Source organism: Aaosphaeria arxii (genome assembly GCF_010015735.1).
Source record: "Aaosphaeria arxii CBS 175.79 unplaced genomic scaffold BU24scaffold_4, whole genome shotgun sequence".
NCBI classification, from domain to species: Eukaryota; Fungi; Ascomycota; class Dothideomycetes; order Pleosporales; genus Aaosphaeria; species Aaosphaeria arxii.
The window spans coordinates 47333-67700 of record NW_022983477.1 but is presented as its reverse complement, the minus strand read 5'-3'; the positions used below and the strand labels follow the sequence as shown (position 1 = coordinate 67700).

General features: G+C 50.0%; 8 protein-coding genes across 8 annotated transcripts; 5 read left to right on the top strand and 3 right to left on the bottom strand.

Annotated features, from left to right (window-relative positions):
- Window positions 1-318: 318 nt before the first annotated feature.
- Window positions 319-3528, top strand: BU24DRAFT_173756 (uncharacterized protein). The gene is made up of 4 exons (XM_033521540.1): window positions 319-795; window positions 866-2930; window positions 3076-3175; window positions 3291-3528. Exons 1-3 carry the CDS (start codon window positions 557-559, stop codon window positions 3145-3147), a joined length of 2376 nt encoding a protein of 791 aa, XP_033383559.1. The 5' UTR covers window positions 319-556; the 3' UTR covers window positions 3148-3175; window positions 3291-3528.
- A 585-nt stretch (window positions 3529-4113) lies between these two features.
- Window positions 4114-5502, top strand: BU24DRAFT_408450 (glycosyltransferase family 2 protein; the record flags this gene model as incomplete). Its single annotated transcript, XM_033525861.1, has 3 exons — window positions 4114-4233; window positions 4321-5073; window positions 5158-5502. The coding sequence occupies 3 exons, from the start codon at window positions 4114-4116 to the stop codon at window positions 5500-5502; spliced, it is 1218 nt and encodes a 405-aa protein (XP_033383558.1).
- Window positions 5503-5748: 246 nt separating this feature from the next.
- Window positions 5749-8213, bottom strand: BU24DRAFT_390542 (uncharacterized protein). The gene is made up of 3 exons (XM_033525076.1): window positions 7764-8213; window positions 7446-7710; window positions 5749-7393 (listed from the first exon to the last, which is right to left on the bottom strand). Exons 1-3 carry the CDS (start codon window positions 8085-8087, stop codon window positions 6042-6044), a joined length of 1941 nt encoding a protein of 646 aa, XP_033383557.1. The 5' UTR covers window positions 8088-8213; the 3' UTR covers window positions 5749-6041.
- Window positions 8214-8400: 187 nt separating this feature from the next.
- BU24DRAFT_449976 (uncharacterized protein) lies at window positions 8401-10022 on the bottom strand. Its single transcript, XM_033530987.1, has 2 exons — window positions 9694-10022; window positions 8401-9642 (listed from the first exon to the last, which is right to left on the bottom strand). Exons 1-2 carry the CDS (start codon window positions 9900-9902, stop codon window positions 8616-8618), a joined length of 1236 nt encoding a protein of 411 aa, XP_033383556.1. The 5' UTR covers window positions 9903-10022; the 3' UTR covers window positions 8401-8615.
- A 131-nt stretch (window positions 10023-10153) lies between these two features.
- Window positions 10154-12488, top strand: BU24DRAFT_449975 (pseudouridine synthase). The gene is made up of 3 exons (XM_033530986.1): window positions 10154-10424; window positions 10471-11988; window positions 12048-12488. Exons 1-3 carry the CDS (start codon window positions 10231-10233, stop codon window positions 12211-12213), a joined length of 1878 nt encoding a protein of 625 aa, XP_033383555.1. The 5' UTR covers window positions 10154-10230; the 3' UTR covers window positions 12214-12488.
- A 199-nt stretch (window positions 12489-12687) lies between these two features.
- Window positions 12688-14262, top strand: BU24DRAFT_390536 (mitochondrial carrier). Its single transcript, XM_033525075.1, has 6 exons — window positions 12688-12925; window positions 12982-13022; window positions 13084-13663; window positions 13712-13854; window positions 13907-13951; window positions 14003-14262. The coding sequence occupies exons 1-6, from the start codon at window positions 12832-12834 to the stop codon at window positions 14024-14026; spliced, it is 927 nt and encodes a 308-aa protein (XP_033383554.1). The 5' UTR covers window positions 12688-12831; the 3' UTR covers window positions 14027-14262.
- Window positions 14263-14457: 195 nt separating this feature from the next.
- On the top strand, window positions 14458-16526 carry BU24DRAFT_441061 (alpha/beta-hydrolase; the record flags this gene model as incomplete). The annotated part of the gene is made up of 3 exons (XM_033530408.1): window positions 14458-14554; window positions 14834-15409; window positions 15463-16526. 3 exons carry the CDS (start codon window positions 14458-14460, stop codon window positions 16524-16526), a joined length of 1737 nt encoding a protein of 578 aa, XP_033383553.1.
- Window positions 16527-17573: 1047 nt separating this feature from the next.
- BU24DRAFT_347591 (WD40 repeat-like protein) lies at window positions 17574-19930 on the bottom strand (the record flags this gene model as incomplete). The annotated part of the gene is made up of 5 exons (XM_033523530.1): window positions 17574-17762; window positions 17827-18175; window positions 18268-18630; window positions 18690-19348; window positions 19409-19930. The coding sequence occupies 5 exons, from the start codon at window positions 19928-19930 to the stop codon at window positions 17574-17576; spliced, it is 2082 nt and encodes a 693-aa protein (XP_033383552.1).
- Window positions 19931-20368: the final 438 nt, after the last annotated feature.

Below are 20368 nucleotides of genomic sequence, written 5' to 3'. Positions count from 1 at the left end.
CTCTCGCTCTCCCCTTCGCCCCCCCTCTCATCCTTCTCGGTCTCCCTCGCCCATTCAGGTTGTTCCAAGCGCAACCGCATTTAAAATCACCCATAAAACCATAACATCATCACCCAAACCCCCCGCCTCCCCACTCACCCTCCCACATTTCGCCCCCAATACAAAAAAATAGAGGAATCCGATCAACTCACTCCCCGATATCACAAATCGATCCACATACAATCCAATCTACATCCCTTTTCGTCTCCATTCCCAGCCACCAGCCACCGGACACCCGCCACCAGTCGCCAGTTCATCCTCCTGCCGATCCGATGCACTTTGCCACCTGCTAACAAGCCAGCTGTAGCCGCCAACCATCGCTGGGGCCGTTTATTGTGTCTGAAGGTGCCTAGTCACAACAACTCAACCCAGAAAGGGACCTCTACCCACCCGGGCAAATGGTTTTGAAAAGCACCATAGCGGCCAGTTGCTATCTCGGACGCTCAACTCCTTGTCGACCGCATTCAGTCCTGTGTGATCATCCCTTCGGAAGCTTACGCTTGTCGGCCTTCCGAACATGGCCGGCAACGTTGATGTTCATTCCCGCTGGGTGAATGCTCTCCGAACCCAGGCAAAGACCACCGAAACATTCCCTTCAGAGCCCTTGCCCTGTCCCTATTGCAATCATCCAGGTAGGATCTTCCAGTCAGCCGATCAAGTATTCGATCATGCAAAGGCCGACCACGCATCCCTTCTCCAGGCTATGGATCCCAACCAGGCACGTGCCCGAGTGGTAAAGGACGCGGTCGAAAAGGCGTAAGTTTTGTTGATCCGGTTACGTGTACGTCGTACTGGTCGAATATCACGTTCTAACTGTGATTTGCAGGAATGCTGGAGCAGATCGCTCATCAGAAGCCACGGCAGGTGGCGGTTCAACCCCAGATCTAGGCGCACTCTCTCTCAATCCTGTGTCTGGTCGAGATTCTTTGTACTCATCGAAAAAGAGGCCCGCTGAATCCGATTTCCAGGCTCGTCGTGGCAAAAATCCCGGCCCCGTCCAGATCCTGGACCCCGATTATTCAAGAGATTTGCCCTACAACATAACCTCGGATCGAACGACCCGATCCAAACATGTGGACCCCCGCCTCTTCGATCCCAAGCAAGGCGCCAAAGGTACTGTTTCTCCCTATCGATCAACTCCAGAGCCCTCTAGTGAATGGTCAGTCGAGGCGAATAGGAGCCAGCTCCATTTCAAAAAGGGCGCATCAAGCCCAAACCGCCAGCCCTTTCCAAAAGGTTCGACTCCTAAGTCATCCCCCAAACAGCATACAGGCCATACCCAACATCGTCAACGTGGACTCATTGAACTCCAAAAGTCGGATCCCCGGTTTCCAGATCTGCTCTTACAACCAGATTCCCGCCCAATCTCACAAGAACAGCTCGCCTCCGAAGTGAAATCCATCTATGCGGGACTGACAATGGTTGAGAATAAATGCGTTGAAGTCAACGAGAAGGAGAAACAACGGCTTAATGACGCAGATGGAAAGCCCCTGTCCAATCTTGCTTGTGATCAATGGCAAGCCCTCATTGCGCTGCATAGGACTTTGTTGCATGAGCATCACGACTTTTTCTTAGCCTCCCAACACCCTTCTGCCTCGTCTGCACTGCGTCGCCTACCTGCCAAGTACTCAATGCCAGCTCGCATGTGGAAACACGGAATCCATCAGTTCCTAGAGTTGCTTCGACTAAGGCTACCCGAAAGCCTGGATTATATGCTCGCATTCATCTATCTAGCCTACCAAATGGTGGCTCTGCTATATGAGACTGTCCCGGCTTTTGAGGATACCTGGATTGAGTGCCTCGGTGATCTCGGTCGTTATCGGATGGCTGTCGAAGACGAGGACCTTCGGGACCGGGAGACGTGGGCCGGTGTGGCCAGGTCATGGTACAGCAAGGCTGCAGATAAGAATCCATCTATCGGCAGGCTGTATCATCACCTGGCCATTCTTGCTAGGCCCAACGCTCTTCAGCAGCTGGCTTACTACTGCAGATCTCTCACTTGTGTTGTTCCGTTTGATAGTGCTCGGGAATCCATATTGACCTTGCTAAACCCTGTACTGGACCGTAATCCTGCAGCCTTCTCCCAAGGACTGCCCATTGACATCCGGTTCATTCAGGCGCACGCGATTCTCTTCAAGAAGTTGTCCCCAGAGGATTTTGAAGATGCTCGGCAGGCCTTTCAGAGCCAATTAGATAATCACATCAATCGCGTTACAGCAAAGTGGAAGGAACAGGGGGTTTTTATTGGGATCACTAACATTGCAGGACTCTTCGATTATGGCTCAAACGAATCCATTCTACGTGAAATTGTAGTCTCTCACTATAGGCGAACCCCTCAAAGACTCAGCCAATCCTCTGAGTTAAGCAAAGCAGATAACGAGGCCAGCGAAGTTATTCAGCCTGGGGAGGATTCAGTTGACGTGAATTTGCTGCAGAAACTTGAATCCCTCTCTTCTGAATTCACCTTCTCAAGAGCATACCATCTAACTATGTCAACCATGGAGATGGTTTGTCGGCGCATCGGCGACAAAAATGTGCTACCCCACATCCATGTCGTCATGTCTTTCTTGTCTGCTATCTCTTCAATTTCCAGCATTGCGCACTTTCTCAACGACGCACCCTGGGCGGAGCTCGTCACCTCACTGAATGAGCTGTTAAAGGCGGAACAAGCGGAACAAGTGCTTCCTAGTCCCATGTTTCCACCCGATCAAGTCGACTCTGTTCCACTACCAGAAGATTATACAATTCGCGGACAAGTCTGGAGCCAATCATACTTTCCTAGTGATTGGTTTGCCCGAGAACACGACGAAGAAGATCGTCCTGTTGAACTTGCCTCAACCATCAGATCAAGAATCGAACGCATTTTGCGCATTGCGTATCAAATCTCTACTGTGAGTACAAGTAATTCTCAATTCATCAGTCTTTCTTTGATGGGCTGTATAGAATCTTTTCCTATTTGGCACATCCCAACGTCTTCCTTCTGAAATAGTTGCCAGCACATGATTACTGGCGCCTGACATCTCTAACATGATTTAGTTCAATCGTTGGATCTCGTATGATGCACACAGTCATAAATTCTCTGTCCTTATTTCCGGCCAGTCGTCATGAAACGGACATACTATCACTCGTTGCCATGGTTGGCGCTCAATATCCTCGATTGTTGGTGAGCAGTACCGTGACTACTTCACATTTCCTATGGAGGGTGCATGACAGTTAACGATATCCAGGGGAGTCTGCTAAAGACAATATAGAACCCTATTCAGATGACATGATCTTAAACCAATCCAAAACACCACCCTGGGGTCCACGCCACTCGATAAACGAGCTTTTACCCCGAAGTAACAAATTTAGTCTCGTCCGCAAGTCAGGGGCGATGAGGAGAGCCATTGCTTGAAGATTGAGAGCTCACCAAGACTGATTCATTTCAACATATTCGGGCAGAAGGATTTGAGATTGCACAGTGTATACTTTTAACACTGCAATCTGTTGAAGAAAAATTGGTTAGTAATTATCACTTTACCATATATCAACATTTATTATCATATCATACCATACGTGACCCTGTTCGGGCATCTTTACCATACATCAATTTCAATCAGAAAGTATTCTTTACCCTTCTTTTCTTTTGTTTGAACAAGAAAATTCGCAACAAGTGAAATTTTTGAATGATGTATTTATATGTACATTCTTCTATTACCCATTCTTACATATAATACTTGATGTCCAAAGCCCGTTCGACGAATATGTATAGTTAATGCGGTTCGTTCGGGGTTCAATTTGTCTGTCCAGGGTCTTGTCTCGGCACGTCCCGAAGCGACGTCAGCTTCCACCTGTCTTCTTGGGAAGCTCTATCTCTCCCCCGCGACCTCCGCACCTCACGACATACGGTCACTACAATTCGGGACTTATTCAAAGGCGGATTTCGTTCCCTTCCAAGCATTGGAGCATTGAATCATTTATTCGCATTCTGCGAAAGCACCGTATTTCATTGACACCTCTCCATGACCCTGTCGTAAACGTTAATCGTTATCAATCGCCCATTTCGGGCTCGCAATTGTTACTCTCTCAGCGATCATGTCTGAACGACGAGTGGATGGCCAATTCTACTCGCATCCCACGCAGCCCCTAGAGATGCCACCAACTTGGATGTTGTTCGTCGCATTAGGGCTTCTGGGTGCCGCGTTATTGTTCTGGGTAAGATAAACTGCTGTCGCATGTCCAAGGCGCGCGACACCCCGAGAGCATTCAAGTCTGGAGTCTAACATTCATGTTTTATCGCAGGCGTATATGGGCCTGCATATCGTCGCACCCAGGCCTCGCCCAGCGCATCCTTCGGAGAAGCAATACATCACTATCTTACCCAACGGGAAACCGAGTGCGCCTACGAACCTCCCCTGCTGGCTGGACAAGTGGACTGCCGAGAGGGAGACCTTGAAGCGCAGTCAAGGACGCAGCACTGAATCCAAGGGTCCACTGCCAACTGCACCGGCGATTGAAGAGCCGGAGGTATTCATGTCAGTCGTAGTACCTGCTTTCAACGAGGAGGAGAGACTAGGAGGCATGCTTGAAGAGGCGGTCGCATTTCTACAAGAAGAATATGGAGATGCGCATCAGGAAGAGACAGGCGCAGGCAATGCGAAGGGATGGGAGATTCTCATCGTAAGCGACGGATCCACCGACGGAACGGTCGAGAAGGCGCTCGAGTTTGCGAAGAATCACCAGTTGTCCAAGCGGGCATTGCCGGAACCGGGCCCTTGGACAGCAAACAAGGCCGATCAACAGTTTACGAGCATCCCACACGGCAGCATACGAGTCATCACGTTGGAAGAGAACAGAGGCAAAGGCGGCGCTGTCACACACGGCATGCGACACGTGCGAGGGCAATATGTGGTGTTCGCGGATGCGGATGGCGCGAGTCGGTTCGAAGATCTTGGGAAACTCGTGAAGAGATGCAGTGCAATCGAAGACAAGGAAGGCAAAGGAGTAGCCGTCGGTTCCAGGGCACACTTGGTTGGTAGTGAAGCTGTTGTTAAGGTATGCTGGGACGCCTCTACGGCAGCACACAATGCGCCTCTCCCCTCTTCCATTCACGCAAGAAACTAACTTTTTGACCTCTAGCGCTCTAAACTCCGCAACTTCCTTATGCACTCCTTTCACCTGCTCCTGCGCATCATGACACCACCGCGTACCGCCGCGATCAAGGACACGCAATGCGGCTTCAAGGTATTTTCCCGCAACGCCCTGCCAGACATCATACCGTATATGCATTCCGAAGGCTGGATCTTCGATGTGGAGATGCTTATGCTGGCCGAGAGTGCCAATATCGCTATGGTGGAAGTCGCAATCGGTTGGAAAGAGGTACTGGGCAGCAAATTGAATGTCATCTGGGATAGCCTGGGCATGGCGTGGGGCCTGGCAGTCCTGAGGCTTGCATGGCTTTTAGGCATATACACAAAAGAGTAAGAGAGAGTCTTCGTGGCTGTTTCCAGATCGGCGCAAAATGCATCTTATCGTTAAGCGGTTTCACCACTGTTCATGCAGCATTTTGAGAGGAGAAAAGGGAAGGTACATGATGGAGATGGAAACAATTTCAAGTTAGATACCTTATTCGCCTATGCTGTAGGGAAATAGATACGTAGCAGCAGGCCATGCTTGAACGCACGAGGTCATGCCAGTTTTGGGGTGAAATAGAACCCCTAGGAATTTAAAGACGAATTGACTTTGTTCATCTATCCTTACTGGCTGGGGATATGACCAACAATCACACTACTTATGGACCGAAAGTGTGGGGTGCGAAGGTTCTCATCATAACATGATCCGCCATCCAAATATAGGCACCCAAGAGAAGACGACGTATAAGCCTCTAAAGAGCTTTATCTCCATCAATTAGCCGATGGCCAACTATAAAAGTCTAGCTGGGCAAGTGTGTACGCCATAAAAGGTCCGTTCCGTCAGTCAAAATACATGATTATCACCATTCATTGACTTCTCCTAATCCATTACTACCATTTACCGCCCTTGCCCTTCTTCTTGCCGCCTCCTTTCTTTGCACCACCACCACCACCAGATGCTTGCTTGCCATCCGCGGCCTTTTCTTCAACAACCGGTCCTCCTTGAGTCAGGCCCTCCATCTTCTTCTTGCCCTTCTTGCCCTTGGGCTTATAGTACGTGCGGTCTCGCAATGGCAGCCAGCGCTCGGAGTCGACCTTCTTGTTCGCGTCGTAGTCTTTCGGCAAAAGCTTCTTTCGAATCTTCTTCGCTTTGCCGGACTTCGATGTCTCGGCCGCGGGCCTTTTCCTTGAGCTTGGAGGTTGTGCTGCCGTGGGAGCCAAGGTGGGTACGCCTGCATCTTCGAGCGCCGCAGCGTCGACATCGGAAACGAGACGTTCAACCTGGGGCAGTTGCGATGTCAAGTCTGAAGGGATCTTCGAAGGGTCAGAGGTGGCGTAAGCAGCGATAAGGCCCGCAATGGCAGCCCTGTCTGATTCATCCTGCTCATAGAGCTTGGAGAATATCTCGCCAGCTTGCACGAGAGAATCTTGATTGTGGGTGTCGAGCAGGGCGGTCCCCGCGGCGATGAGCAATGATTTTGAGGGCGATTTCGACTTGTGTCGCCAATAGGTTGCAGCCTTCGCTAGCTCAGACTTGGAATGTGTGTGGCGGCCCTGTTTGGCGTAGAGGGAGACGAGAGTGGCGACGAGGCCCGGTGCGTGTCGCACGTCGAGGTCTGATGCGCTGCCAGATTGCTCGAGGCGCTTGAAGAAGGATTCCAGAAGATGCGTGGCGGCCGCGAGGTTGTTGGTCAGGACGTACAGGTTAGTGATCGTTAGCAATAATCCGACGTCATTAGGCCTCTTCTCCAGGAGTGGAAGAATTCTCTTCAACGCTGCTTTCTCGGAAATATTCCTTGCGTGGGCAGCGGCATTCAAGACTGCGGCCATGTTGACAGCTGGCGACAGGGTTGGCGCAGGAGCAGCAGAAATTACTTTCGAAGTCGATGAGACCACACCAGCAACCTTCTGGACCAGGATATCCATCACGTACTCATCCTGTCGGAGGAGATTGGATTGGAAAGAGAAAAATTGGTCGGTTCTGGATGGTGTTGGTGAAGAATGGAATAAACGGTGAGACAAGTATGGGTTAGAATGCTCCTTCGATGCTGCAATGCTGTTAACCTGGGCGATATAGCGAGTAGATAGCTCTTTGATCTCCGCAAATGGTATCGTCGTTGCCAATTGTTCGGCTTCGTCCACCCGGCCCAGTTGCGTCAAGACGTAAATCTGTTGTACAATAATAGGCCAGAGCTCAGCCTGCTTTTCCGCCTCAGACAGATCAGAAAGATCATTGCACAGGTCTACATCGGTCAGTAACTCTCCTAAGCATGCTTCTTAGGAGGTGAATGTTACCTTTTGCTCTTTTCAAGCAGATCTCTCCTTGTGCCAATTCGCCTCTTGATATGCTCCCACAGGCAGCATTGAACGCAGTCTCGAATACTTCCAGATCCTCGCGCTCCGGTCTCTTCTTTTGCGCCAACTCTCCTTGGCCAGTCCATTCTAGTTGTGCATCTACTGCTCCAGAGTTGATTTTGATGTCTTGATATTCGTTGCCAGGTTTCAGGGCTAACTCCTTATATACTTCCACGGCCTGCTCGAAGTTTTCTGATCGATAAGCCTGCATGCCTCATTAGTTCCTCGTCGCTTCATTTCCAAGGGATCCCAACATACAGCCTGTGCCAGAACGTGTTTCATAGGTGTGCTAGACTCCCCTGCCGCTGCGACCTTGACCGCCTTTGCAGCATTGCCTGCCTTGTAGAGCGCATATGCATATTCGAACCGTGCCTTGTCTTGCAGTTCCGGCACATCCACAAAGACCTTCTCGGCATCCTCGAATCGATCTAAGTGTAGCAGCGCGATTGCCTTAGCATGATGTGCATCAATGTCTGTTTTTGACCTTTTGATCGAAGCGTTGGCAGCCTTTAGGATTTCATCGTGGTCGTCAAGGGAGGTCTGCGCGAGTAGGGCCGAGAGGGATTTGAGAGGAGTGGCCATGTTGTAAATCCGTCTACAACTTTACATCCATTGATGTCCTCTGGGTGAATTGAGGTCAAACCCTTGCTGTGGGGGTTCAGGTGCCGTGGGGAGTGAGGGAGAGCTTGTGGATGGGATGCATGCCTGGTCGCGGGGAAGCAAGTGGGATGCGACGTTCGCTAAAAGTTCGCGTAAGGCTGAATCCGCGTATCAGCCAAGCTTTAAGTTAGCATCCAATCTCGAGTTTGGTACTTCGTACACAAGAACATCGTTTTTCCTTGGGTCAGATCATTGAAACGAGGACCTAGATGATACTATAGACTGAATCGAAAATCTCATCTTCTCTTAAATCACATCACGCTGCAGTTGTATATATCAATCAAATATCTGGACACTCTGCACATGAGTAAAATAACATATGGGATATCTCGTAGCCGTGCTACATAAATGAGGAAATACGAGTCTATGCAGGTTTTGTATAAATTCAGGACAAGGTATAGAACGCCTGAATGGTAGAACGCCAACGCCATCGCTATGCAAAATCAATGCTTAAACATCGACGAACTCGTCTTCGTCGGACTCGTCACCCCCGTCGCCCGTCGACATGCCAGGTGTGACTCCATTTGCCGGCGAGGGTGCAGCAGAGGATTCAAGTTTGGCGCGTTTAGCATCGGGGGCTCCGTTGGTCTCGGTCGCTGCGTTTGAGACTATTACGTCTTCAAACTCATCATCTTCGTCGTCCGTCTCGTCTTGCTCCTCCTGCTTGATTCTATCCGCCTCAATCTTGGCGAAAATATCATCCAAGTCAGTTGTTGCAACGTTCTTCTCCTCAGTCTGCTCTGTCTTGAAGCTCGGCGTAAGACTTCCAGTAGCTTCGGTCTTGATATTTGACTCTCCATAGTCCTGATCTCTGACCGTAGATTTGGTATGCCATTCAGGAAGCAAGTTTTGCTGTTGGATCTTAGCCTGTCGCTGCGCCTCCGCAATTCTAGCAGCCTCCGATTGTTCTGAATTTGTAGCAATTGAGACGGAAATCTTCTCCGGTCCAGTAGCAACCCCCCTGACGGCAGTGGGCCGCACGGCAGGTGCTACCACAACTTCGTGTTGGGCGGCGGGATTGAGTTCCTGGTCGCGCGGGAGTTCAATGGCGCCATCCACTGCGTCTTGGCCTTCAATTGCGGGTATCACAACCTCATCAATCTGCTGCATAAGATTGAGGATAGGTTTGAAGATCTTATTGAACTTGGCTGGCACATCACCAGCATCGTGGCCGACGCCGTCGTCGGCTATTTCGTCGAGCGGGTAGCTACAATTTTTGCATATGAATCCGGTACCACCGATACGGTCCGGGATCGGATCAGGGCTGTCCATAGCCTCCAGAGCAGTCCATTGTGATTTGCACCGTTTGCAATTAAAATCCTTCTTCTCCTGTGAAGGGTTGACATTCTTCTTGATCTTTTCGTCGAGTACGTGTAAGCGATACTTTGTCGCATCGATTGCGCGGCGGTAGTCAATGTAATAGTATTCTCGGTTGGTAGCCTTCATGGCTCCTACTCGGACCTCTTGACGAGTAAAGCTGTTCATGTCAATGAAAGCCGTCGCGGCGCAAGTGTGTGGTTAGACATACACTGAGACTAGGCCTCCCTCTCGCAGTCTTCCTGTGATCCGCTGGGCGCCTTTTTGATTCTTCCCTCCATCAAGCACGGTGACCAAGTCCGATATAGTGAGGGCACCGTGGAATACCAGCGCATCGATGACTACAATGTGTTCGGTTTCGTAGAACATGCGCACCACCGTCTTAACGAACTGTTTCGCAAGCTGTAGTGGATCTGCCATGGCGGTGGCGGCAGCGACAGAGGTATATCAAGATCCACTTGGAGTGTAGACCACAGTTGACGTTATTGAATACTGCAGCGTTTGGGGAGTGATATCGTAGAAACACCAGGTGAAGGAGTAGAGGATCAAAGAAAGATGACCAGTTTCCGGGATGCCAAGCCATAATTGCTCTTATCGATAAGGTGCGCCTGCTTTGCGACTAGTTAACGCGCGCTTGAAGAATTTCCGGAGCTCCAACTTCCTACTTGCAGAGGAAATTTAAACTGCGATATTTAACACTCCTTGCCCGCCACGACATTATTCGCTCCATGCTTGCTCGTCCATCAAGATGGATGAAGCTTCTGAGCCATCAGCGCAACGCGCTCCAGATTCATCAAAGACTGAAACCCGTGGGGACGGAGGTCAAAATGGTGACAAGAAACGCAAGTTTGACGACCGCGACCGCAGGAGAGGCAAAGGCAAGCACCTACAGCACGGCAGCCATCCTAATAAGAAGAGAAGTATGGGACGTAAGGAAGCATCGTAAGTTTGTGCCCTCCGCAATGGCGTGCTTCTCTAACTAAGTAAGCCGTGATCAATTAGATCGCAGAGGCCGCAACGAAGCGCAACAAGCGAAGCGCAAGGAGAAGGGGGAAGACGAAGATTCCATTTTACCAGCAGCATTTCCGCAAGAGGAATTGGATGCCGAGGCGCGCAGACCGAAACGGAAAGTTGCTGTACTTCTGGGTTATTCGGGCACAGGGTACAAGGGCATGCAGATCGACAACAGACAGAAGACAATTGAGGGGGATTTGTTCAACGCATTTGTGGCGGCTGGTGCCATATCTAAAGCTAATGCCGACGATCCCAAGAAATCCTCACTGGTTCGTTGCGCTCGTACTGACAAGGGTGTTCACGCCGCAGGGAATGTGATCTCTTTGAAGTTGATAATCGAAGAGGAGGACATTGTCGAAAAGATCAACAGCCATCTCTCTGAACAAATCAGGATTTGGGGTATTCAGAGAACCACAGGTTCTTTCAGCTGCTATCAAGCATGCGATTCTCGTTGGTACGAATACCTGATCCCGACTCACTCGTTTCTCCCGCCCCATCCTTCCAGCTTCTTAGGCAAGAAATTGGAGGAGCTCGCGATTCAGAAAGAGGACCTGGAGAACTACCGTCAACGACAAGCCGAAGTCGCACATTTCTGGCCCGAGACAGAGGAAAAGTACATCAAGCCGATTTTAGAGAGTCTTGATGACTCGATCCGCCCTCTCGTAGAAGAGGCCCTTTATTCCACCGAAGCCACTGACGCAGCGGAGCCTGATCCAGTGATTGATGCCGCGACCGAAGAGGGCGTGTTGAACAATGCGAACACGGACGCACCAGCGACCGATGGGGTCTCAAAAGAGGTTGATGAGACTGCACGGGAAGCATCTGCAGATGGAGTTCAAGCGACAGTTGACAAGATCCAAGAGCAACAGCCTAATTTAAAGATGGACGATTCAACAGACGGCACCATTCCGCTTCCCGACTCTGTCGTTAACAAGCCTGCGCTTGAGACTGCCATCAAAGCCTTGAAGAGGGCATATATGAGTGCCAAGAAGGCCTATCGTATCTCTCCAGAAAGACAGAAGCGTGTACAGGATGCCTTGAACATATATCTTGGAACGCATAAGTTTCACAATTACACCGTCCAGAAGAAGTTTAATGACCGATCTGCTCAGCGATACATCAAGTCGTTCAAAGTTGCGGATAAACCCATTATCATCAACGATACGGAATGGCTAAGCTTGAAGATCCATGGTCAGAGTTTCATGATGCATCAGATCCGCAAGATGGTTGGAATGGCCTCCCTAACCGTGCGTTGCGGCACAAATCCTGCGATCATGCATGAGTCTTTTGGGAATGTCACAGTCAGGATCCCGAAAGCTCCAGGACTGGGACTATTACTGGAAAGGCCAGTTTTTGATTCCTACAACGAAAAGCAGGCGAAGCAAAATGGCAGGGATAACATCGACTTCAATAAGTATAATAAGGAGATTGAAGATTTTAAGGAGCGAGAGATCTACCAGCGCATCTTCCGCGAAGAATCTGAAGGAAACCAGTATGTTGAATGTCCTTCCCGAAAGATCATGTTAGGTTCTTGTATTGATGCAAATCCAGGTTCAACACGTTTTTCACCCATCTTGACAACTACAAAGATTCAACGTTCTTATTTCTTACCTCCGGGGGCATTGAAGCGACAAAGAAGAAGCTTGAGAATAAGGCCATACAAGGCAAGTGGGAGGACGAATCGGACGATGAGAATGCTTCTGGTGGAGAAGGATAGGTGACTAGACGCAAAGATATAGACCCATCTCCCATGTCCAGCAGAATAATCTATGCACATTTCTGCACTGACGCCATCTTCTTCTACCGCGTACATGACCAATCTATGAAGAATGTAGCCCATTACTGCTATCGCCTACTCACGCATCTGAACGAAGATGGGTGTTGCCCCACCGAATATTCTACATTCCCGATGTCATTTGGTGTTTTCCTACTCGTACGAGGTATGATTAACTGTTGTGAGTGACGTTCCGTAAATAGGAACAAGGCGGGAAGGAGTGACTTGGCCGAGATGACAAGCTTGATCAAGCTTGTTCGGTTGACGACTTAGCGCAACTCTTCAACGGCGATTCGACGTCATATCAACCAAACGATTGCGGATGCTACGGGAACAAAAACAAACCTTATCGACACAGAACTGACGAAACGAATAAATGCTTTGGGCCCAACCGCTTTTTCAGTTTACTGCTACACCTTTTTTTCTCTCTTTCTTTCTGGCTCTAGAATTTCCTCCTACTAGAATTGGGCATTTAATGAGAAGAAGGAAAGACCGCATTTGGACGAACGTATCTAGTAGTTGATCTCTCACCACATAGTTCGCAATCAGCGTATCAAGAACATGTCCACCAAATCCGCCCCGCTCGCGCCGCAGCGCAAAATTGAGATGTTCTCAGGAACATATTTTGCCGCATGCACACTCGGTGGTATGACAGGTACGCGTCTATTCTTCTGGATTCTTTCTTGCGCAATTAATCTAACCTGTACATAGCTTGTGGGCCTACGCATACTATGGTGACTCCGCTTGATCTGGTACAGTCCCTACTTACATGCCCACTTCCGCTCCTCTCTATGTACTGATACAAGGGAATAGGTAAAATGTCGTCGCCAGGTCGACGATAAGATCTACAAATCCAACACACAAGCATGGAAGATGATTTACCGCAATGAGGGGATCCGTGGAATCTTCTTTGGTTGGACGCCTACCTTCATTGGATATTCCTTTCAAGGAGCCGGGAAATACGGTTTCTACGAGGTTTTCAAGTACCTTTATGGCGACAAATTGGCTCCTGGCGCGAACAAGACCCTTGTTTATCTTGCTGCTTCAGCCTCTGCAGAGTTCCTGGCAGACATTGCACTTTGTCCTTTGGAGGCGATCAAGGTCCGTATGCAGACTACATTACCACCATTTGCAAACACTTTACGGGAGGGATGGTCCAAGGTCGTTGCGGAAGAAGGTGTCGCGGGCTTGTACAAGGGGTTGTATCCACTATGGGGACGTCAAATTCCATATACCATGGTTAAGTTTGCGACATTCGAAAAGGCGGTGGAGCAGATCTACAAGACCCTAGGCAAGCCAAAGGAGTCTTATAATGGCCTACAACAGACTGGAGTGTCCTTCTTGGGAGGCTACATTGCTGGTATCGGGTGCGCCATTGTGTCGCATCCAGCTGGTAAGTCGTGTTTGAACATTATACGATACACCTTGCTAAAGCAACCAGACGTCATGGTCTCGAAATTGAACAGCGATCGCAAGGCTGGCGAGGGTGCCGGGCAAGCAATGTCCAGAATCTACAGCAAGATTGGCTTCGCAGGGCTGTGGAATGGTTTACCTGTGCGAATCTTTATGATTGGCACACTCACGGTGAGTGTGCGAATCCAAGTGTTGAATGTGCATTTACTGATTAAAAACACAGGCATTCCAATGGCTTATCTACGACTCATTCAAAGTGAACCTCGGTGTAAGTAACATGAGCTACTTCCCACATAACAGTCTCTAATGCTTTCTGTAGCTTCCCACAACAGGCGGGCATTGAAATGTCGGCTATCCCGGCGAATATTCCCTTCGAAGAAAAGCGCAAGAAACCATAGCGCTCTGGTTCTGCATCAGGCATGTGCAACTCCATAAGAACCAGCAGCCAATCTTGCTCTCGGCAGTTACTAGGGGCGTTTAACGGACCTCATCTAGGTATCGTTTCTGGGCGAGTGTAGATCTAGATTGATTCAGTCTGGTGTTTAGGGAGCATTTGTTGAAGTTTTTGTGCATAGTTGGATGCGTTTTGTCTTTGGTTGCATTGTTACTCCTCGGTAAATATACGCTTTCTATATTAATAACCTCCTGAATAGGTCCTCTCCATGCGAGAAGAATGCTCAGACTGGCTGAAATTCCATTTCATGGAGTGCTTTGGCCGACATTTACCCGTAGACTGTCAAGGTAGTTGATTTCTACAAGGTACCCTCGTAGTTTATGTATCTTCCCCACACCTCCACATCGGGCATGGGCCTATATCCACCTCATCCCGCTTTCAAGCTCTCGCGAACCTTGATACGCGAGACAGAATTTGGTAAGAGTGCGGAGGTGATCCTTGACCTTCACTCTGCCTCCTGTCATGCCAAAACTTTAACCATGAGTCCCTAACACCGGCTTTGGATCATGGCATTCGATTCAGGTAGAGCTGCTTCCGGGCCGATAATGGATCATGGAAAGCACCGAAGTGACGACACCTACAAATACCCTTTGGGGACCGACTCAAGCAGGTCCAAACTCCTCCTCTCCAGAACCTTCGCAATGGCTCTCCTTACCTTCTTCCTGTTATCATTGTGGGCCAATTCTGGTTCTGCAGCCCCCCGAACTGGTGTGTGGAATGGTGACCCCCTTGCTCCCACTGTACGCATTAGGAACGGCACAGTCGAAGGCGTCCATTCGGCACAATATGCTCAGGATTTCTTTCTTGGAATACCCTTTGCACAACCACCTGTAGGAGAACTGCGCTTCCGTCCTGCCCAGCCAATCGCTTCCGCATGGACAAGCCCTTTGAATGCAAGGCAATACTCTTCGGCTTGTATAGGATACGGCTCAGATCAATGGCCATATCCGTCCATTTCAGAAGATTGTCTCTACTTGAATGTTGTTCGGCCATCTGGCTATGAGAATTCGACTCTGCCAGTTGCATTCTGGATCCATGGTGGTGGACTCGCGCAGGGCAGCGCTATCGATCAGCGTTACAACATGAGTTTCATTGTGGAAAGGAGTGTAGAGATAGGAAAGCCGATTATTGGTGTCAGCATAAACTACCGACTTAGTATGTTTGGGTTCGTAAATGGAGAGGAGGTTGTTGAAAGTGGAAATGCCAACTTGGGTTTCAGAGATCAGAGACTTGGACTTGCTTGGGTGCAAGAGAACATTGAAGCCTTTGGAGGTAGGTTTTACAGTCAATTTAGTCAGTTTGTTGGTATTCTAACTTCATCGCAGGTGACCCCAAGCAAGTGACCATCTTTGGAGAATCTGCGGGCGCTCTCAGTGTGGGCATGCATCTCACAGCCTACGGCGGCCGCGACGATCACATCTTCCGCGGCGCCATCATGCAATCCGGCAATCCAATCAACTATGGGACTTTTAACTATAATGCGAGCAATCTCCTTGTAGCCGGCGAGCACTTCAATTGCCCAGACAAAACCTCTATCCTCCCCTGTCTTCGCTCTATCGACACAGATACTCTCTCGACGTGGATTAATAGCACCCGACGTTCCCTTCGATGGAGCCCCATTATCGATGGCGATTTCATTCAGGGTAAAACCTCTCTCCAACTCGCCGCCGGCGCCTTCGTCCATGTCCCCATAATCTCAGGCGCCAACTCCGACGAAGGTACAGCCTTCGGCCCAAAGCCCATGAACACGACCTCTCAATTCTTTTCAAATCTGACACAAGTTCCCATGCCTGTCCCTTTGACTCCGTCTCAAGCCTCTGCCGTTCTAGCTGCCTATCCATCGAACATAACGTACGGGGCAGTCCCCACAAATCAGCCTTTGTCTTACACTCCTGGTCCGGGGTACGGGGCCGAAAGTAGGCGCTCAGATGCCTACTACGGTGACGTTACTATGATAGCGTCGCGCCGCAAGACATGCCAGACGTGGACGGCCAACGGCATCCCAGCATACTGCTACCGCTTTAATACCATCCCGCACGGCCTGCCTGCAGAAATTGGCGCAACTCATTTCCAAGAGGTAGCTTTCGTGTTCAACAACCAACTGGGCGTTGGGTATGGGTATCCAAACGTGTCCGAGAATCCCTTCGAGGGGATGCCGGAAGGGTATTTTGGCCTCGCGGAGATGATGAGCGCAGCGTGGATCGGGTTCGTGCATGACGGTGTGCCCAGTGATGGCGGAGCTGCAGAATTCTGGCCGAGCTACGGGGAGGGCAAAAACTGGGTTTTCGATGCCAATGTCACGGGGTTGGGGTACGAGGAGAAGGACGATTGGAGGAAGGAGGGGATTGCATTAATCAACTCATGGGATGAAGATGTATATCAACGCTAATATTGTGGGATGGAGAGGCAGAGCATCATATTTGATTAAAACCTAGTCACGTTCATACTTGGAATCAAGCGATGCCCGAGATCTTCATGTACTTCCAGCCCCGGAATGGGATCAAAGCCTATCTCGTCAACGGGTAGACAAAGTTATGCATCCATGCTGATAAATAGTCCAATGGCTTTTTTCTATCAACATTTCCTTATAGTATCATATTGAGAACTCATGGTGCGCAATGTCTGGACCCTTTCTCCCCTTTCTTCCTTTCCCGAAGTATGTCACTTCTGACATGAAAATCGTGAATGATTACACACAAAATAGAATCGAGAAAACCATTTCCCCCGCCATTCTGTCCTTCATCCATTAGATTCAAATAAAGACAACCTGAACGATGTGTTCCGAACGCCGCGGTCAAGGTTCAAGAGTCTCTCTACTAGACTGCGCATTTGAATAAACACACGCCAGCGAAAGCTCAAGAGCCGGGTACATGGATCAGGTACAGCTGGCTCCAATCGACTCTGGTCGGCTCCCTTACCAATGAAAGAGCAGCGTAACGGAGAAACAAATAATAAAATAATGGCGGCTAACGCCTAACAATGCTGAGCATGAATGCCTCCCCTCGGCGCAAGAGACCAAGTTCGCGCAGCTTGGTCAAATAGAGAGGAGTTGGTATGCGAACCGAACGAAATCTCAAGAGGCTGGCAGCAGGAAGAATGGTCCATGGCTGTAAGTACATAACGGTCGAAGATCTGTTAACAGACCGGTCTCAGAACAAGGTCCATAAACATCGAAACAAGGCTCTCAAGGTATCCAGGTGAAAGATGTAAACTCCAAACAACATCAACAACAAAAGCTCGCTGTGTGTAGGGTTGAGGCGCTTTATTTTCAGAATTATTTCGACGCAAGAATACATGTCCGCCTTGTACGTTGATACAACTTGCCGTCGAAGGGCTTGTGGGCCGAACTCGATATCGAATGAAAGCTGAGTGCTAGTGGTGCTGTTCTAAAATAATGGGTATCACAAAGGTAGGTATCATCAGCTAGTCAGAGCTCTTATGCGCAAGAATCGCCCGCGTCTGCCATCGTAACATCGTCGCTGTTCGCCAGAACATTCAAGGTGGAAGGTAGTGCGGCCGAATGCGGCCGGGAATCGTAGTCCATGGCGGAATCTGGCATACTGGCTGGAGTATTCGATCGAAAGTCTTCCAAAACATCCTCTTCTGGAGGGGAGAATGACCACACCTTGGTGAGAGTAAGCAAACAATGCCATTGGATGATCGATTGTCGTTGCACACGGGTGACTTACCTCCATCATGGTCCTGCCCCCTCTGCTAGCCATGATCACACACTTTTCCTCTTCGAAAACGACTCTCCAGACCGCATCTGCAGGTGTACTCAAATCCCGCACTTGCGTTCCTTTCTTGGTATCCCAGACCTTGACCCTACCGTCCGAGCCTCCACTGACTATGCGACTTTTATCGAATTGCAAAGACGTAACGCTATTATCGTGTGCCGCCAAACGATGTATGGGTTGGCCATCCACAAGATTCCATACTCGTACACTACCGTCACTTCCGCCGGTTACAAGGGTATCATCGCGCATTTGTAGTTGACCAACAAGTGACGTATGACCTTGAAGAATGTGCAAGCATCTCCTATTGGTACCGAATTAGCGGTTGGGGTGACTGAAACGGGGTTTATTGTGCTGTGAGGGCGGGGAATTGCCGATGCCACATATTGGACTCACCCTTCTGTAGGATCCCATATCCGGACGCTTGTGTCCAAGCTTCCAGTTGCGATCTTTTTCCCATCGAAGGCAATAGCATAGATTTGACTGAAATGGCCAGTGAGTGTGCGTAAACATTTCCCTTCCGAGATGCTCCAGATTTTGGCGGTGGTGTCGTAACTACCACTAACGACAATATCACCGTGCATCTCAAGACATCTGACGCTGGCTTGATGGCCGACGAGAACATGTTTGCAGATGCCCTTCTTCAAATCCCATATCCTTAGAGTCGTATCTCTTGATCCAGAGATTGCAGTATTGGCGTCGGACATCTTGAGACATCGGACGGTGGACGTATGGCCGCGCAATATGTGTACTGGTTGGCTGCAACAAGACTGTCAACGGCCGTTCCGGAAAATGAACCCAAAGAAGGGAGAACATACCCTGTTGCAAGATTCCAGACTCGCACGTCGCGATCACATCCACCACTGACTAGAAGGTCACCCCATGGTACCATTGCCCAAACGCCCATGACGTGGCCTGACAAAGTCTTCTGGTGCTCCCCGTTGGTATCGAAGACATGAATCTTAGCATTGTCCAATGCCACTACAATGTACTTGTTAGTGAGATGCAGGCTGGTGACGACGCCTTGATCAGGTGTAATCTGCCGTTGTTCGCAGATGCCGCCTGAACGCCATGCAGTTTCGACCATATAGCGCTGCTTGAAATGAGATCGATAGGTTGTTGCTTTTGGTCGACGGCGGGGCGCACTCCTCTTCGCTGCACGGTCGAGACTCTGGGTGCGAAGGTTATCAGAGCCGCTGCTCGATGCTACCGAAGCGCTCTCTAGTTGATCCTTCAAAGACACATCCTCGGATCTCGAGGCCCGGGGGGGCTGTAGCAGCTGCGGAGCCCGAGCATCATAATCCATCTCTTCTGGTATTTCCTCTTCCTCGCTACGCTCATCCTTCGACAACGACCGATACGAGTATTTTTGACACAACAGTTTCCAGGCACTGTCATCGTTGACCAGCTCCCGCCACTTCTTCGACACCTGGGACGCGCGGGCGAGGGTTGTAGGATCATCGACGCATTCTAATATCTGTGAAAAGTGTGTTAGCCTTAGGACCGGCTCTCAGACGCAATGCCAGTGCCGACGTACCCTGAGACAAAGCTCGGTGGGAAGCACCATGAACGGGTCCTTTTTCAGCCTCGGACTAACGAACTCGGCAACGAAGCTGAGTTCGTGACTGTCGCACAGGTTCAGTAACTCTCCCAGTAGTCGCAATCGTTCTTCCCGGTTCATGTCACTGAATAAAGACCGTGTATCCTTGATCTGCGAGTCTTCATGTTCTCGTGCGGTGCTCCAGTCAGGAACTCTAGCGGTGGGTGTCGGGCTTGGTGCAGGAGTGGGCGGCGAGGCGGGCGCGGACTGGAGTAGGTTGTGGGGTAGAGAGGAGTTGGAAGGGCTCATGGGAGTCAGTATAGGTCTAGGTGCGCCGCGCGACAGCCTGCTCTGTCTCCTAGTTTGAGGGGCAGGTGATTTTGTGGTGGTGTAATCGGAGCGCATGGCTGACGAGGAGGCAGAAGCAGAGGCAGAGGCGGCCATGTCTGTGTCAGAATCTAGTTGAAGACCAGGTGTGGTTTGGCCCTCGTTCTGGCCGAAGTAGTCGTCCTGTTCCATCCTGTCGAGATTGAGCTGAAGTCGTGGAAGTAGCAGCAGTAGCGGAGAGAGAGAGTGTGTGTGAATGAGCGTGTGTGTAGAACGGTGGGTAGGTGCAGAGGGACTGCCGGGTTCGGTGTCGGAGTTTGTGCTCGCAGGAGGGTATAAAGGATATGACAATGACAACAGAAGAGGGAAAAGAGGGAACGCAGCCGAAGCGAAAGTAGTGAGAGAGAGTGTGTGTGTGGGAAGGGCGACGACAGGTCGCGAATGGCGAGGGAGGACGTTGGTTATGAGTAAGTGGTTAAGTAAGGAGTTAAATAAGAGGAGACGAAGACGAAGACGAAGACGAAGACGAAGAAGAAACAGGAGGGAGGGTCAAGGGGAAGAGGAGTGAGTGAGTGAGTGTGTGTGTGTATGTGTGTGGGTGTGGGTGTGTAAGTGTGCGTGTGTGTGTGT

Coding starts and splice junctions, on each gene's coding strand:
- BU24DRAFT_173756 (XM_033521540.1), top strand. CDS start 557: ATGGCCGGCAACGTTGATGTTCATTCCCGCTGGGTGAATGCTCTCCGA. Junction 796..865: donor AAGGACGCGGTCGAAAAGGC/GTAAGTTTTGTT, acceptor TGTGATTTGCAG/GAATGCTGGAGCAGATCGCT. Junction 2,931..3,075: donor TTGCGTATCAAATCTCTACT/GTGAGTACAAGT, acceptor AACATGATTTAG/TTCAATCGTTGGATCTCGTA.
- BU24DRAFT_390542 (XM_033525076.1), bottom strand. CDS start 8,087: ATGGCCACTCCTCTCAAATCCCTCTCGGCCCTACTCGCGCAGACCTCC. Junction 7,711..7,763: donor AACACGTTCTGGCACAGGCT/GTATGTTGGGAT, acceptor TGAGGCATGCAG/GCTTATCGATCAGAAAACTT. Junction 7,394..7,445: donor CTGCTTGAAAAGAGCAAAAG/GTAACATTCACC, acceptor TGACCGATGTAG/ACCTGTGCAATGATCTTTCT.
- BU24DRAFT_449976 (XM_033530987.1), bottom strand. CDS start 9,902: ATGGCAGATCCACTACAGCTTGCGAAACAGTTCGTTAAGACGGTGGTG. Junction 9,643..9,693: donor GAGGGAGGCCTAGTCTCAGT/GTATGTCTAACC, acceptor TGACATGAACAG/CTTTACTCGTCAAGAGGTCC.
- BU24DRAFT_449975 (XM_033530986.1), top strand. CDS start 10,231: ATGGATGAAGCTTCTGAGCCATCAGCGCAACGCGCTCCAGATTCATCA. Junction 10,425..10,470: donor ATGGGACGTAAGGAAGCATC/GTAAGTTTGTGC, acceptor TAACTAAGTAAG/CCGTGATCAATTAGATCGCA. Junction 11,989..12,047: donor GAAGAATCTGAAGGAAACCA/GTATGTTGAATG, acceptor ATGCAAATCCAG/GTTCAACACGTTTTTCACCC.
- BU24DRAFT_390536 (XM_033525075.1), top strand. CDS start 12,832: ATGTCCACCAAATCCGCCCCGCTCGCGCCGCAGCGCAAAATTGAGATG. Junction 12,926..12,981: donor CACACTCGGTGGTATGACAG/GTACGCGTCTAT, acceptor ACCTGTACATAG/CTTGTGGGCCTACGCATACT. Junction 13,855..13,906: donor TTATGATTGGCACACTCACG/GTGAGTGTGCGA, acceptor TTAAAAACACAG/GCATTCCAATGGCTTATCTA.